This window comes from Lepus europaeus, chromosome 7 (assembly GCF_033115175.1).
Source record: "Lepus europaeus isolate LE1 chromosome 7, mLepTim1.pri, whole genome shotgun sequence".
Lineage (NCBI taxonomy): Eukaryota > Metazoa > Chordata > Mammalia > Lagomorpha > Leporidae > Lepus > Lepus europaeus.
Window position 1 is genome coordinate 106,887,565 of NC_084833.1, and position 12,803 is coordinate 106,900,367.

General features: G+C 58.6%; 1 protein-coding gene across 7 annotated transcripts in view; it reads left to right on the forward strand.

Annotated features, from left to right (window-relative positions):
• Nucleotides 1-12,803, forward strand: part of PHLDB1 (pleckstrin homology like domain family B member 1) — a 44,469-nt gene that overhangs the window by 30,094 nt on the left and 1,572 nt on the right. For 4 of the 7 annotated variants that reach the window (XM_062197141.1, XM_062197139.1, XM_062197142.1 and 1 more), the window contains 9 exons: nt 3,687-3,827; nt 3,924-4,026; nt 4,451-4,495; nt 5,061-5,334; nt 5,420-5,510; nt 9,462-9,608; nt 10,168-10,284; nt 10,428-10,530; nt 12,529-12,614. In XM_062197141.1, coding sequence (XP_062053125.1) covers nt 3,687-3,827; nt 3,924-4,026; nt 4,451-4,495; nt 5,061-5,334; nt 5,420-5,510; nt 9,462-9,608; nt 10,168-10,284; nt 10,428-10,530; nt 12,529-12,614 — 1,107 coding nt within the window. Of the gene's footprint in view, nt 1-242; nt 387-1,808; nt 1,983-2,359; nt 2,501-3,686; nt 3,828-3,923; nt 4,027-4,450; nt 4,496-5,060; nt 5,335-5,419; nt 5,511-9,461; nt 9,609-10,167; nt 10,285-10,427; nt 10,531-12,528; nt 12,615-12,803 lie in introns of all 7 variants that reach the window. The other 3 variants (XM_062197140.1, XM_062197143.1, XM_062197145.1) reach the window with 2 other exon arrangements.

Here is a 12,803-nt window from a genome sequence, read left to right on the forward strand (position 1 = left end):
CTGGGACTCTCCAGGCTTCCATCTGGAGGACAGTCTTGGCTCACCAGTGGGCACCGAAGCCTCCTCGGCAATTGCTTCCGAAGTCTGTGTGTCTGGTGTGTGAGGTCCGACTGGGATGCACCTGGTTTGCTGACCTCTTCCCCTCCTTCCCTGCCTCACTGCACAGCAGTTTAGGCCTGGGATGGGGGGAAGGCAGGCGGGGCGTGAGTGCTGAGGCCCCTTACCATCCCCCCTCTCCATAGGCTGAGCTGCTCATCCCCCAGTCCTCAGACCTGGGCCTGGGGACTAAGGCTCTGAGCCTGTTGCCAGGGGCTTCTCAGGCTGGGGCCTCCTCTGTCCCATTAACTCCATCTGCTTCCACTCTGCTCTGCCCCAAAGCCCAAGAGGTAATCACAGCTAACTGTGTGCTCTGCTTTGCCCACTGCCTGCCTGCCTGCTGAGCTCCTGCCTACAGCCCTTGCCAGGCCTGGCTGCCCAGAGGTTGGGGGACCTGGCGTGAGTGCTGCTCTGCTGCCCACAGGACACACCAACAGCCCGAGCAGCATTGGGGGCGCTGATTTGCATCTTACTTTGCATGTATTCTGCATGCCACTCCTCAGCTCTCTGGCTCACTTGTTCCTTTTTCATGAGCACCACAGGACAGCCTGGCTGTGGGCTCAGGCCCCGCTGAGCCACTGACTGGGTGGGTTTAGGATCCTGGGCTTTGCCCCGGCACCTGGACGGGCCTGGCTTCTGAGGATGAGTGTGACAGGCCCTGCCTTCACAACCACAGCTGATTGTGCTGGCGTCTTTCCCAGTGGGCACTGGGCCCATTTTCCCGCCAGGCTTTTTAACCGTTCCCTGCTATGGCTTCTTTCTCGCTCTGTCTTGCTCAGGCCCTTGTGGTGGCACTGCCAGTTTCCAGTGCCTTCCCCAGTGGAGAGGATGTGAGGGGCCCTGGCCAGTGGTGTGGTGGGTGCCTGAGGCTGCATGTGTGTGCCTGCCTGGGGCTGCCCAGGGTGTGGGAGACAGGTTAGATCTCTGAAAACTGGGCCCTGACCCTCAGTGGGCTCTTGGGAGGCCTTCCTGGGCTCTTTCACCTGCCCTGGGTCTGAGATAAACCCAGCGAAGGGCCTTTGAGGTCCCCTGGGGGCAGGTGGCCCAGAGTGGAGCTGCGGGGAACCTCCCAGCACTAAGTTCTGCTTCCACTTTGGTGGCTCCCCCGCCTGCAGCCACAGAAGGCAGCCGAGTGTCCCACCTCGGCCTCTGGTTTTGTATTGACATGGAGTGATGGCCCTGTGATGTGGCCTGGCATGGAGTGTGGGGTGCTAAGTACCTGGTGAAACCCCGATAACCTTTTCTCCGCCCATCTTCCCCTCCCATGGGCGCCCCAGGAGTATGTGAGCCTGGCAGAGGTTCTCCAGCTGTGCTCTCGCTTGGACCCCTATGCTTCTGCCATCTCCCCCAGCGTGCCCACCCAGCCCCTGCCTGACAGTGAGGTACCGGCCACTGTGTGTGCCCACCTATGCCTAGGGGCCTTCTTGTGGGTACCCTAAACTGCCCCTTGGTGGGGGTGGGGGTAGCAGGGTCTGTCTGCAACAGTGAGGGAGAAGGGTACTGGTGTGAGGGACGTTGAGCGTGCTCTGTGGGCTGCAGAGGGGCAGGCGCTGCTCTCAGATGAGTCTCCTGCTGTCAGGACTCTGACCCTGCCTGGCTCTGCAAGCCGCCTCTGCTCTGTGCTCCCACCCGCTCCTGTGGACACAGCCCTCTCTTCAGTTCCAGTCCTGTTAACCTCTTATATTCCCTCCTCCGGCTGGTCTTCCCCCAAGTACGTGACGCTTGAGCAGCTAAAGGTGATGTGGGGCAGCTCAGCCGTGGCCCCAGCACCTGCGCCAGGCCTGCCTTCCTGGGCCTCTGCCTCTCGGGACCTCGTTCCCACCAGCAGCTTTGCTCCCGTGCCGCCCTCCTCCTCCTCCTCTGCTTCCATCACGCCTTCCCCCAAGGTTGGTGATCTGTGTGTCTTGCCATCCCTGCCCTGTGACTGGCGTGGCTCTATCTGTCACCCCTGCCGGCCAGCCCTGGGGGAGTGCTCAGCGCTGCGGGCCTGGCTGGCTGGTGGCTGATGATACTTCCGTGGTCCGGAGCTGTCTGTGCACTGCTTCTCTTTGCCTTCAGCACTCGCGGGGCACCTGTAGTCTCACTGTGTTCTCTTCTCTCTTTGTGTGTGCTCCTTTCTCCCGCCTCCCTCGTGCCCCTCTCCCTGGCCTGGCCTCCCTTCCCTTTCTCTTTCTCCCTTCTCCTGCCTTCTCCTTTCCCTGTGTCCTGGCATCCTCCCCTTCTCCTGTCCCCGTCCCTGTGTCCCTCCTCATGACCCCTCCAGATGGAGAAGCTGCTGCTCCCTGCCGTAGACTTAGAGCAGTGGTACCAGGAGCTGATGGCGGGGCTGGGGACTGGCCCTGCAGCGGCCTCCCCTCGCTCCTCGCCCCCGCCTCTGCCAGCCAAAGCTTCCCGTCAGCTGCAGGTAACCCCCCCCACCTCCCCGGCTCTGCATCCTCCCAGGCTTGCTCTGCCGCTCCACCGGCCGCACAGGGTCACTGGGGGTGGGGTGGGGTGGGGGTCAGCCCCTCCCGGGCAGTGAAGTTCTCTCCATGAGCAGCAACTGGAGGGCCAGCCTCCTGAGCCAAGGGTGATGTGACTGTCCCGTGGAAGGGGGTTGTGGAGCTGTGTTCACATTGGGATCTGTGCTGGGTGAGGGTGTGGTTTTGCTGGCCTAGGCGGCCCCAACCCCAGGGCTTCTCGCTCACTCTGGGGCCTGTGGCAGCTGCAAGTGGTGTGTCCTAGGAAAGCTGCCAGTATTTTGTCACCTGGTCTCCCCAGGGGTGACATTTGGAGCCAGAAAAGAAGGGGACAACGTCTCCTTGGAGTTGCCATGGAGGGCTTGAGCCTGCAGAAGCTCCTGCTGCAGGCTGGGGGAAGGGTCCTTGGACAGTCTCCTCCCAGGTTTTACCCCCTGACCTGCAGCAGCATCTAAAGTTCCAGCTTCCTTGCGTGGCCTCTGCCAGAGTTGTGACTCCTGTAACATGGGCGGCACTTCTGTGTGCCTGGATCCTGACTTCTACATGTTTTGATTCATTTAATCATTACTACAGGCTTTTGGGGTGGGCAATGTTAGCTCTCATGTGACCCAACACACAGGGGCAGGGGAGATAAGGAAACTCCCCCACTCACCAAGCTGGGGGGGAGCCCTTTACTCCCAAGATGGAATTCACACTTGGTTAATTTCACCAGAAGCTTGGCAAAGACTGAGTCTGGTCCCGCCCCCTCCTTCTGCAGATAAGGAAGCAAAGGCCTTGAGCTGGGAGGTGTGTGGCTCAAGGCCATATAACCTGTTAGTGGCAGAGCTGGGACCAGCAGGAACCCAGCCTCCAGTTGTCTCCCAAGTAGATCTGTCCGTCTGGCATGAACTCCTTGCGTGGGTCGGTTTCAGGACCTTTCTCTGACCCGGGAGGACTAGGGATTTGGCCTAGGGAGGAGTGGCTTGGAAAGGAGGCCTGGCAGCTGCTAACAGCGTCTGCCTGTTAGGTTGGCCCCAGAGGCTCCAGGCCTGATGCCAGAGTAGAACCTTGGATCCACACCAGCCTAGGTGATGCAAGGGTGGTGGCCCATTCGAGAGCCTGACGTCACTGGCTGGTGTCTCTTCTCTCCAGGTTTACCGCTCTAAAATGGATGGTGAGGCCACCGGACCCCTGCCCCGGACCCGCAGCGGCCCCCTTCCTTCCTCCTCTGGCTCCTCCTCTTCCTCCTCCCAGCTCAGCGTGGCTACCCTGGGCCGTAGCCCTTCCCCGAAGGTCTGAAGACAGTGGGTGGGGCGCGGGGCGCGCGTGCGTGTAAGGGGACCTGGGGGTGCATTGAGCCCCAGGCCCAGCACTCCCTTCCCTCTGCAGAGCGCCCTCCTCGCCCAGAATGGCACAGGCAGCCTTCCTCGCAACCTGGCTGCCACACTGCAGGACATCGAAGCCAAGCGCCAGCTGGCGCTGCAGCAGAAGGGTGAGTGGCCACAGGCTCCCGGCCTCCTCCGTGCCCCACCTTTCACGGGGTGCTTTTCCTGTAAGTGGGGCATGTACAGGAGCAGAAGGGTTTAGACACCTACAGCAGTGCTTCCCGATGTTTAGCTGACGGGGCTCCAGGTCAGGGGCCAGGGCCCTGAGATGTGACATCTTTCCCAGGAGCCGAGCAGATAAGGAAGCACTTGTTGACCTCAGGAGGGGTAGACATCTCTGGGTCTGGAGACAGGGGGCCGGATTTGATGACGTACAGAAAGGGCTCCTTGAGGTGTTGGCTCTGGGGACCCAGGGGTCCTGTTGCTTGTGTGTATTTTGGTTGTTTTGAAAGTCCATGTGTATGTCTCTCTCTCCTCATCCCCTCTGTGTGTCTCTCCCATACCCTCTCCCCGGGGGCCCCCCCACGCCAGTTGAGTCGCTTCCTGCCGAGCCCCTCCCAACTGATGACCCAGCAGGTAGAGCGTTGACCCCTGGGGCCGTTGCTTTGGCCAGGCCGTCCTCGCGCGGGTGTCAGCATGCTGTGTCCTTGCCCAGGCCCTTGCTGTGTGCAGGCAGGCTCCCTCCCAGGCCTCACCCTCCCAGCTGACTTCTCTCCTGCCCTGAGCTGTACTCCACCTGTCTCCCCTGCCCAAGCTCCTATCTTGCTGCTCTTGCTTCTGCATTGCAGGGGGTCTGCACGGGCATCCTGAGTGCGCACGGTGCCGCATCTCCTCCTGGTCCCTTTCCCAGCAGGCAGGGTGGGTGCATGTGTTCTGCCCACCAATTCAGGGCTCGGTTGTAAGCTGGAAGCAGCCGACCATCTCACTGCCAGGGCACCTCCTGGGCGGTGGGCTTGGGATGCAGCGAGAGCACTGTTGCCAGGCAGTGCTGGGGTCAGTTGTAGGGGGCAGCTGGCCTGGAGCTATGGGAGAGAGAGGGGGCTGCCTTATGTCAAGTTCTTCCTGCTCGCTGCCTCCCTCTGTGATGTGTCCCTCTCCACAGGTGGGAGCCCGCCCTGACTCCCAGGTGTTCCTCCTGCAGGGCAGCAGGTGATCGAGGAGCAGCGGCGGCGACTGGCCGAGCTGAAGCAGAAGGCGGCGGCCGAGGCGCAGTGCCAGTGGGATGCGCTGCACGGCGCGGCGCCCTTCCCCCCACTCATGCACCACTCCATCCTACACCACCTGCCGGCGGGCCGGGAGCGCGGGGAGGAGGGCGAGCATGCCTACGACACGCTGAGCCTGGAGAGCTCGGACAGCATGGAGACGAGCATCTCCACCGGGGGCAACTCGGCCTGCTCCCCCGACAACATGTCCAGGTACCTGGCCGTGCCCAGCCCACTGCCTCTGCCAGAGGTCCTGTTGGCTCCTTGATGCACGCCCCCGTCCTCCTTGCCTCCCCAGTGCCAGTGGTCTGGACATGGGGAAGATCGAGGAGATGGAGAAGATGCTGAAAGAGGCCCACGCGGAGAAGAGCCGGCTCATAGAGTCAAGGGTGAGGCTGGCCTGGGCCCGGGAGGCAGAAGGTGGAGGGGCCCGTGCCTGCTGAGGGCCTGTGCTGCAGCCCAGGCCCTGCCACCCACACTAGCCACACTAGCCACACGGCACTCCGGTGGGGGCAGGTGTGCTTTAGAAGTTGTGTTGCTCACGAGGGCATAGGAGGCTAGGAGAGGATGCAGCCTCATAGCTCTGGACAACGGAACGTTCCCTTAGGGACTGTGCAGCCATGAATTTCCTGTATGGTTCAGCACATTCAGTCTGTGTGTGCTTGCTTCTGTGAACTTTTTTCTTTTTTTTTAAAGATTTGTTTGTTTATTTGAAAGGCAGAGTGACAGAGAGAAGAGAGAGAGAGAATCTTCCATCCATTGGTTCACCCCTCAGATGGTCACAACAGTCAGGGCTGGGCCAGGCCAAAGCCAGGAGCCAGAAACTCCATCTGGGTCTCCCGTGTGGGTGTCAGGGAGCCATCATCTGCTGCCTTCCCAGGTGCATTGTCAGGGAGCTGGCTCAGGGGCAGAGCAGCCAGGACTCAAACCAGCATTCATATGGGATGTCGGTGTTGGAGGAAACCCGCTGTGCCACAGCCCTGATCCCGCTGGGGGCTTCTTGATCTTTGCGTGTCATTCTTGGGATGGTTAGGAAGAGCTGGAGCTGGGGGCTGAGGTATAGGACAGAAGGGGCTGCAGGTGTCCAAGCCGGAGCAGAGGTGCTCAGGGAAGTCACATCCTCTTCACGTGGGCGTGGAGCTGGGACTCAGCAGAGGGAGACCAGGGTGTGTCCTGGACATAGATGGGTCCAGGAAACCGGTGCCTGAGGAGGAAGTTAAGTAAGCCAAAGATCTGCAGAAGCATCCGTCTCCCTGTGAGGCTTGCAGTCTCTTGAGATGAGAGTGGCAGAGCAGCTGAAAGGATTAGAAAGATCAGCAGAGACCATGTGGAGGTGGGGCCAGCCACAAAACATGCCTCTTAGTCTGGCACCAGAGTCGGGCTGATGTGCAAGCATCTCTGAGCAAGTGAAGTTCTGAGCCAGCAGAGCCGGCAGTGGGAGTTGATGGTGGCCAGGTCTTTGTTGTTGTTTCAGATGCAAAGAGCATCACGGACAGGCTCTGTTCCTTTTTAATATCTATTGTTTTTAAACATTTGTGTATTGTTCTTTTACTTGAAAGGCGGAGAGAAAAAGATCTTCCAGCCGCTGGTTCACTCCCCAAATGCCCACAGAAGGTGGGGACAGGCAGTGCCAGAGCCAAGGGCTCGGAACTCTATCCAGTCTCCCATGTGGGTGGCAGGGATCCACGCACTTGGGCCATCATTTGCTGCCTCCTGGGCACATGAACAGAAAGCTGGGTTGAAAGTGGAGGCAGGACTTGATCCTAGGCACTCTGATTTGGGATGTAGCATCCCCAGAGGCAGCTTAGCCTGCTGCCCCACTTAATGACCTTTGAACTCTTTCTGTAACGGCTTTTATAAGTTCAGTTGTGACCCTACGCTCCAATCGTATTTTTCCCCCATAAAGTATAAAGTTCAATGACAGGGGCCAGCGCTGTGGCGCAGCGGGTTAACACCCTGGCCTGAAGTGCCGGCATCCCATATGGGTGCCAGTTAGAGACCCAGCTGCTCTACTTCCAATCCGCTCTCTGCTATGGCCTGGGATAGCAGTGGAAGTGGCCCAAGTGCTTGGGCCCCTGCACCCGTGTGGGAGACCTGGAAGAGACTCCTGGCTTCGGATCAGCACAGCTCTGGCCGTTGTGGCCAATTGGGGAGTGAACCAGCAGATGGAAGACATTTCTGTCTCTCTCTCTGCCTCTCCTCTCTCTGTGTAATTATTTCAAATAGATAAATAAATCTTAAAAAGTTTAATGATAGGCTGGCGCCGTGGCTTAACAGGCTAATCCTCCGCCTTGCGGCGCCGGCACACTGGGTTCTAGTCCCGGTTGGGGCACCGGATTCTATCCCGGTTGCCCCTCTTCCAGGCCAGTTCTCTACTATAGCCCGGGAAGGCACCCGCATGGGAGACCAGGAGAAGCACCTGGCTCCTGGCTTCGGATCAGTGTGATGCGCCAGCCGCAGCGGCCATTGGAGGGTGAACCAACGGCAAAAGGAAGACCTTTCTCTCTGTCTCTCTCTCTCACTATCCACTCTGCCTGTCAAAAAAAAAAAAGTTTAATGATAAATATTTTTCTTTTTAAAGATTTATTTATTTGAAGGCAGAGTTTCAGAGAGGGAGAGGCTGAGTCAGAAGTCTTCTGAAGGCTAGAAAGCTAGAGCTGGGCCAGACTGAAGCCAGGAGCTTCCTCTGGGTCTCCCACGTGGGTGCAGGGGCCCAAGCACTTGGGCCATCTTCCACTGCTTTTCCAGGTACATTAGCAGGGAGCTGGATCAGAAGTGGAGCAGCCAGGACTAGAACCAGTGCCCATATAGGATGCCAGTGTTGCGGGCAGAGGCTTTAGCTGCTACGCCACAGTGTTGGCCCCAGCAACACATATTTCTAATGCTGAGTTTCAAGGGATCTTCAGTTAGTGTTTGGGGAAGGATTCCTGAATATATTAACTGTTCAAAAATAGAGGTTCAGCTGTTCCATATTCTGGAATTCAGATACAGTGATAAGAGCCCTATTTATTGAGTGCTGCTTTTCTGCTGCAATCAATGACATTTTACATACATGTATATACATACATATATGTATGTATATATAGATGAGATCACATGTAATTTTCACTCCATTTTCTGGAGTGGGCATTCTTTTAAAAAGAGTTATTTATTTGAAAGAGTTACACAGAGAAGGAGAGGCAGAGAAAGAGGTCTTCCATCCACTGGTTCACTTCCCAATTGGCCACAATGGCTGGAGCTGGGCCAGACTGAAGCCAGGAGCTTTTTCCGGGTCTCCCACATGGGTGCAGGGGCCCAAGGACTTGGGCCATCTTCCACTGCTTTCCCAGGCCATAGCAGAGAGCTGGATCAGAAGTGGAGCAGCTGGGACTCGAACCAGCACCCACGTGGGATGCTGGCACTGCAGGTGGTGGCTTTGTCTGCTATACCACAGCGCTGGCCCCATGGAGTAGCCATTCTTAACCCCAGTTTACAGATGAGGCAGTCGAGGCTTAGAAAGTTTAAAATTTTTTAAAGATTTATTTACTTGAAAGAGTTACAGAGAGAAAGAGAGGCAGGCCGGCGCCGTGGCTTAACAGGCTAATCCTCCGCCTTGCGGCGCTGGCACACCGGGTTCTAGTCCCGGTTGCTACTCTTCCAGGCCAGCTCTCTGCTATGGCCCGGGAAGGCAGTGGAGGATGGCCCAAGTCCTTGGGCCCTGTACCCGCATGGGAGACCAGGAGAAGCATCTGGCTCCTGCCTTCGGATCAGCACAATGCGCCGTCTGCAGCGGCCATTGGAGGGTGAACCAATGGCAAAAAGGAAGACCTTTCTCTCTGCCTCTGTCTCTCTCTCACTATCCACTCTGTAAAAAAAAAAAAAAAAAAAAGAAAGAGAGGTAGAGGGAGAGACAGAGAGGTCTTCCATCCACTGGTTCACTTCCCCAGATGACTGCAATGGCCAGAGCTGCGCCGATCTGAAGCCAGGAGCCTGGAGCTGCTTCTGGGTCTCCCACACGGGTGCAGGGGCCTAAGCACTCGGGCCATCTTCTGCTTTCCCAGGCCACAGCAGAGAGGTGGATTGGAAGTAGAGTGCAGGACTCGAACCGGTGCCCATATGGGATGCCTGCACTGCAGGCAGTGGCTTTACCCACTATGCCACAGCGCTGGCCCCAAGAGTTTAAATTACTTTGTCAGTGTCCTAGAGCCCCATGGTGGTGGCAGGCTAGGTTTTGAAACCAGGACATGTGCTTCCAAGCATTTATCCTTCCCACACAGGGCTCTCAGAGAGGGTGGGCTGTGAGGGTGGGGCCCGAGGGGGCAGAGGACAGGTATGAGCACTGAGCCCTGACTTTGGGGCAGGAGCGGGAGATGGAGCTGCGGCGGCAGGCCCTGGAGGAAGAGCGTCGCAGGCGGGAGCAGGTGGAACGGCGGCTACAGAGCGAGAGTGCCCGGAGGCAGCAGCTGGTGGAGAAGGAGGTCAAGATGCGGGAGAAGCAGTTTTCCCAGGTGAGTGAGAAACCTGCCTCCACTGGGCCTTAAAAGCCACCTGCTCCAGAAACGGTCGTTGCTGTTGGCCTTAGCACAGGCAGAATTCTGCCAGGGATGTGCTGGCCCCCAGGGCTCGTTCAGGCCAGCCTGTGTGTGTGGCTGCTGGGGGTTGGAATACAGCTGGCCACCTTGCAGACCCCTGGGTCAGAGAAGAGGGTCTGGACAGGCCTCCCAGAGACAGCAGCTGAGGAGGATGAGGGTGGCCCTCTTTGGGCTCCTGTGTGCTTTGAGTCTGTGCTGCACCTCCCTCCCGCTCATGGTGCTCCACGGCCATCCCTGCCCCACAGGGCCTTCTGGTTCCTGTCCCCACTATTGGTGGCCTCACTTTTCTGGGGGACAGAAATCCCTCCTTGGCACAAAACCAGCCCTGCCTTTGGGTGACACAGGACAGTTGAGCCAGTTGAGGGGGGAGTCTGCTCTCTCCTGGCCAGGCTGCAGGCTCAGGACTGCAGCTAAGGGGTCAGGTGGGGAACCACGGCAGAGAGGCGGCTGTGCTGACTCTGCCGCCTGCTCCTAGGCCCGACCCCTGACCCGCTACCTGCCGATCCGGAAGGAGGACTTTGACCTGAAGACCCACATCGAGTCCTCAGGCCACGGGGTGGACACCTGTTTGCACGTGGTGCTCAGCAGCAAGGTACCAGGACTGGGCAGGCGCTGGGTGCTGGGAGAGGCCCCCTGGTCCAAGGCAGCTCCTGCCCCAAAGCAATGTTGGGGACAGCCCCCGTTGTAGGAGGCAGGGCTGAAAACCTCGCTGAATCTCTGACTCCTTCCCACCAGGTCTGCCGTGGCTACTTGGTCAAGATGGGCGGCAAGATTAAGTCTTGGAAGAAGCGCTGGTTTGTCTTCGACCGGCTCAAGCGCACCCTGTCCTACTATGTGGGTGAGTGTCCACAGGTCTGGTCTTTCGGAAGGAGGCCATGCTTCCGTGGAGGGGGCCGGAGGCTTGGGATTTGTCATCCTGACCACAGAAGTAAATAGAGTGCACCTGACTCACTTCCATTTCTTTGCTGGTTCACTTCCGAAATGGCTGCAACTGCTGGAGCTGGGCCAGGTTGAAGCCAGGAGCTTTTTCCACAGGGGTGGATGTGCCATGGTAACACGGGTTCTAAGATCCCAGGGGCTCCAACCTACTCTCCCTTCTTACTCCCGACACGTGTTTCAGAGCATGCCTTTCTGGAACATGGCTGGCCACAGTGGGGAAAGGGGGAAAAGAAAGGCTTCAGTGGGCCCTGAATTGGCATTAAATTTGTCAGCTGGGGGTGACACCTGTCACAGCTGTCTACAAATCACACAGCCCGTGGCTGGGAGCAGTGGTCCCCTCGAGGAGCCTGGAAGTGGGGAGGGCTACAGGGTCTGGCGCCAGAGATGCCCAGGCCCTGAGTGCTCCCTGATCACAAGCCCCGTGTGTGGAGAGCCAGAGGCGTCCTCATCTTCCCACCTGGGCTGGAGAGGGAGAAGCCGGCCGCGGGAGGGAGCTCCATTGTGAGCACGTGGGGGCCTCCAGGTTGGTGGGGAAGGCCGAGTGACAGTGGGATCTGTTGGAAGAGAGTCAGTCTCCGCAGAGCGCACTTGTTGAGGCTGTGTGCTGAGCACTCCACATACATCATCTGATTTAATCTTTGCAAAAACTCTGGGGAGGGCACTGTATCTGCACCCATCTTACACAGGAGAAGGATGCGGCTCAGAGAGGTCAGCTAGATCCCCCAAGGTCTCACAGCTCCTGAGGCAGAACAGAGGGGAGAGGAGGCTGCCTCAGGACCAACAGAGGGCGAAGGGGCAGGAGGCCAGCACAGAGCACGGGCCAGGCCTGACTTAATGTCTAGGAAACAAAAGGAGACCAAGTTCAGACGGAAACAAGGCCGGAAGCCTGCCAACGGAGCAGACATTTGTGAGCAGGAGGGGGATGCTGTGGGAAGGCCAAGAATGATGTGGCCCAAAGGCTGTTGGATTCAGGGCTGGGAGTGCGGAGATGGCTGCCGCTGTGCCCGGGGGCAGGAGCCAGATTGCACAAGGCCGAGGAGAGGTGGGTGGTAAGGAAGTGGAGGCAGGTGTATGTTACTGTTTCCAGTGGGGGAGGGGACAGGCCTGGAGCCAGGGTGGGGCCAAGTCCTTGTCCTGAGGAAGGAAGGCTGGGGCTGGGCCAGTGGCTGGATCAGGGCCTGGTGCACCCTGCCTGTCCCGCCTGGGCTCTCCTCCTGCTGGATGGAAGGGTCCGGGCCGGATACCCCCTCTGGACAGCCTCACTGGGCACAGTCCCTCTGCCAGAGGCGTGATGGTGCAGTGACGGCTTCATGTCACCTAGCTCGTGTGCCTGTGCCATCCCAGGAGTGAGGGAAGGGGCTGTGCCCGCACTTGCTTCCACACTCTGGGTCGTAGGTTCTCAGAGAAGTGTTTCTGGATTCTCTGTGGGCCTCAGCGTTTACGGCTCAGGCATTCATCACTGTGCACCTACTGTGTGCCAGCATGGTTGCTGGCGTCTGAGGCGGCGGGCGTAACAGTGGATGAAGGAGGGTTCAGATTCAGCCCAGTAAGTTGTGGGCAGAGCACAGCTGTGCCCTAGGGGGGACATACACAGTGGGGTCTGAGGGTCACTTGGGTGTATGCCCAGGGCATGGACCAGAGAAGACCACCGTGGTGTGCACAGAACAGACTTTGAAGGGAACGGCGAGCAGCTCAGCCCGGCTGGGAGGCCGTAGTGGAGAGGGCTGTGAGCTGCAGGGACAGGACGGGGTCTGCTTTGGGAGTTCTCACATGCGTGTCTTTGTATTAGTGAGCAGAGGGATCCGTGGGAGGTGAGGCCCATCAGCCCCTCGGGGTGGGAAGTGCCCCACCCGCCCCCACCGCCAGCCTCCAAAGCCCTGCCCTTCTTCCTTTGCAGACAAACATGAGACAAAGCTGAAGGGCGTCATCTACTTCCAGGCCATCGAGGAAGTGTACTACGACCACCTGCGCAGTGCAGCCAAGGTCAGGGGTGGGGGGCACCAGGGGGAAGCCGCGGGGAAGGGGCTGCCCCATTCTGTTGGTCACTTTCTCTTCCTTTCTCCTCTCCCAGAAGAGGTTTTTCCGCTTCACTATGGTGACCGAGGTACCCCTCCCACACTCCTGTAACCAAAAACCCTCGCACATTAACACCCTGTGCCCACTGACTCGGAC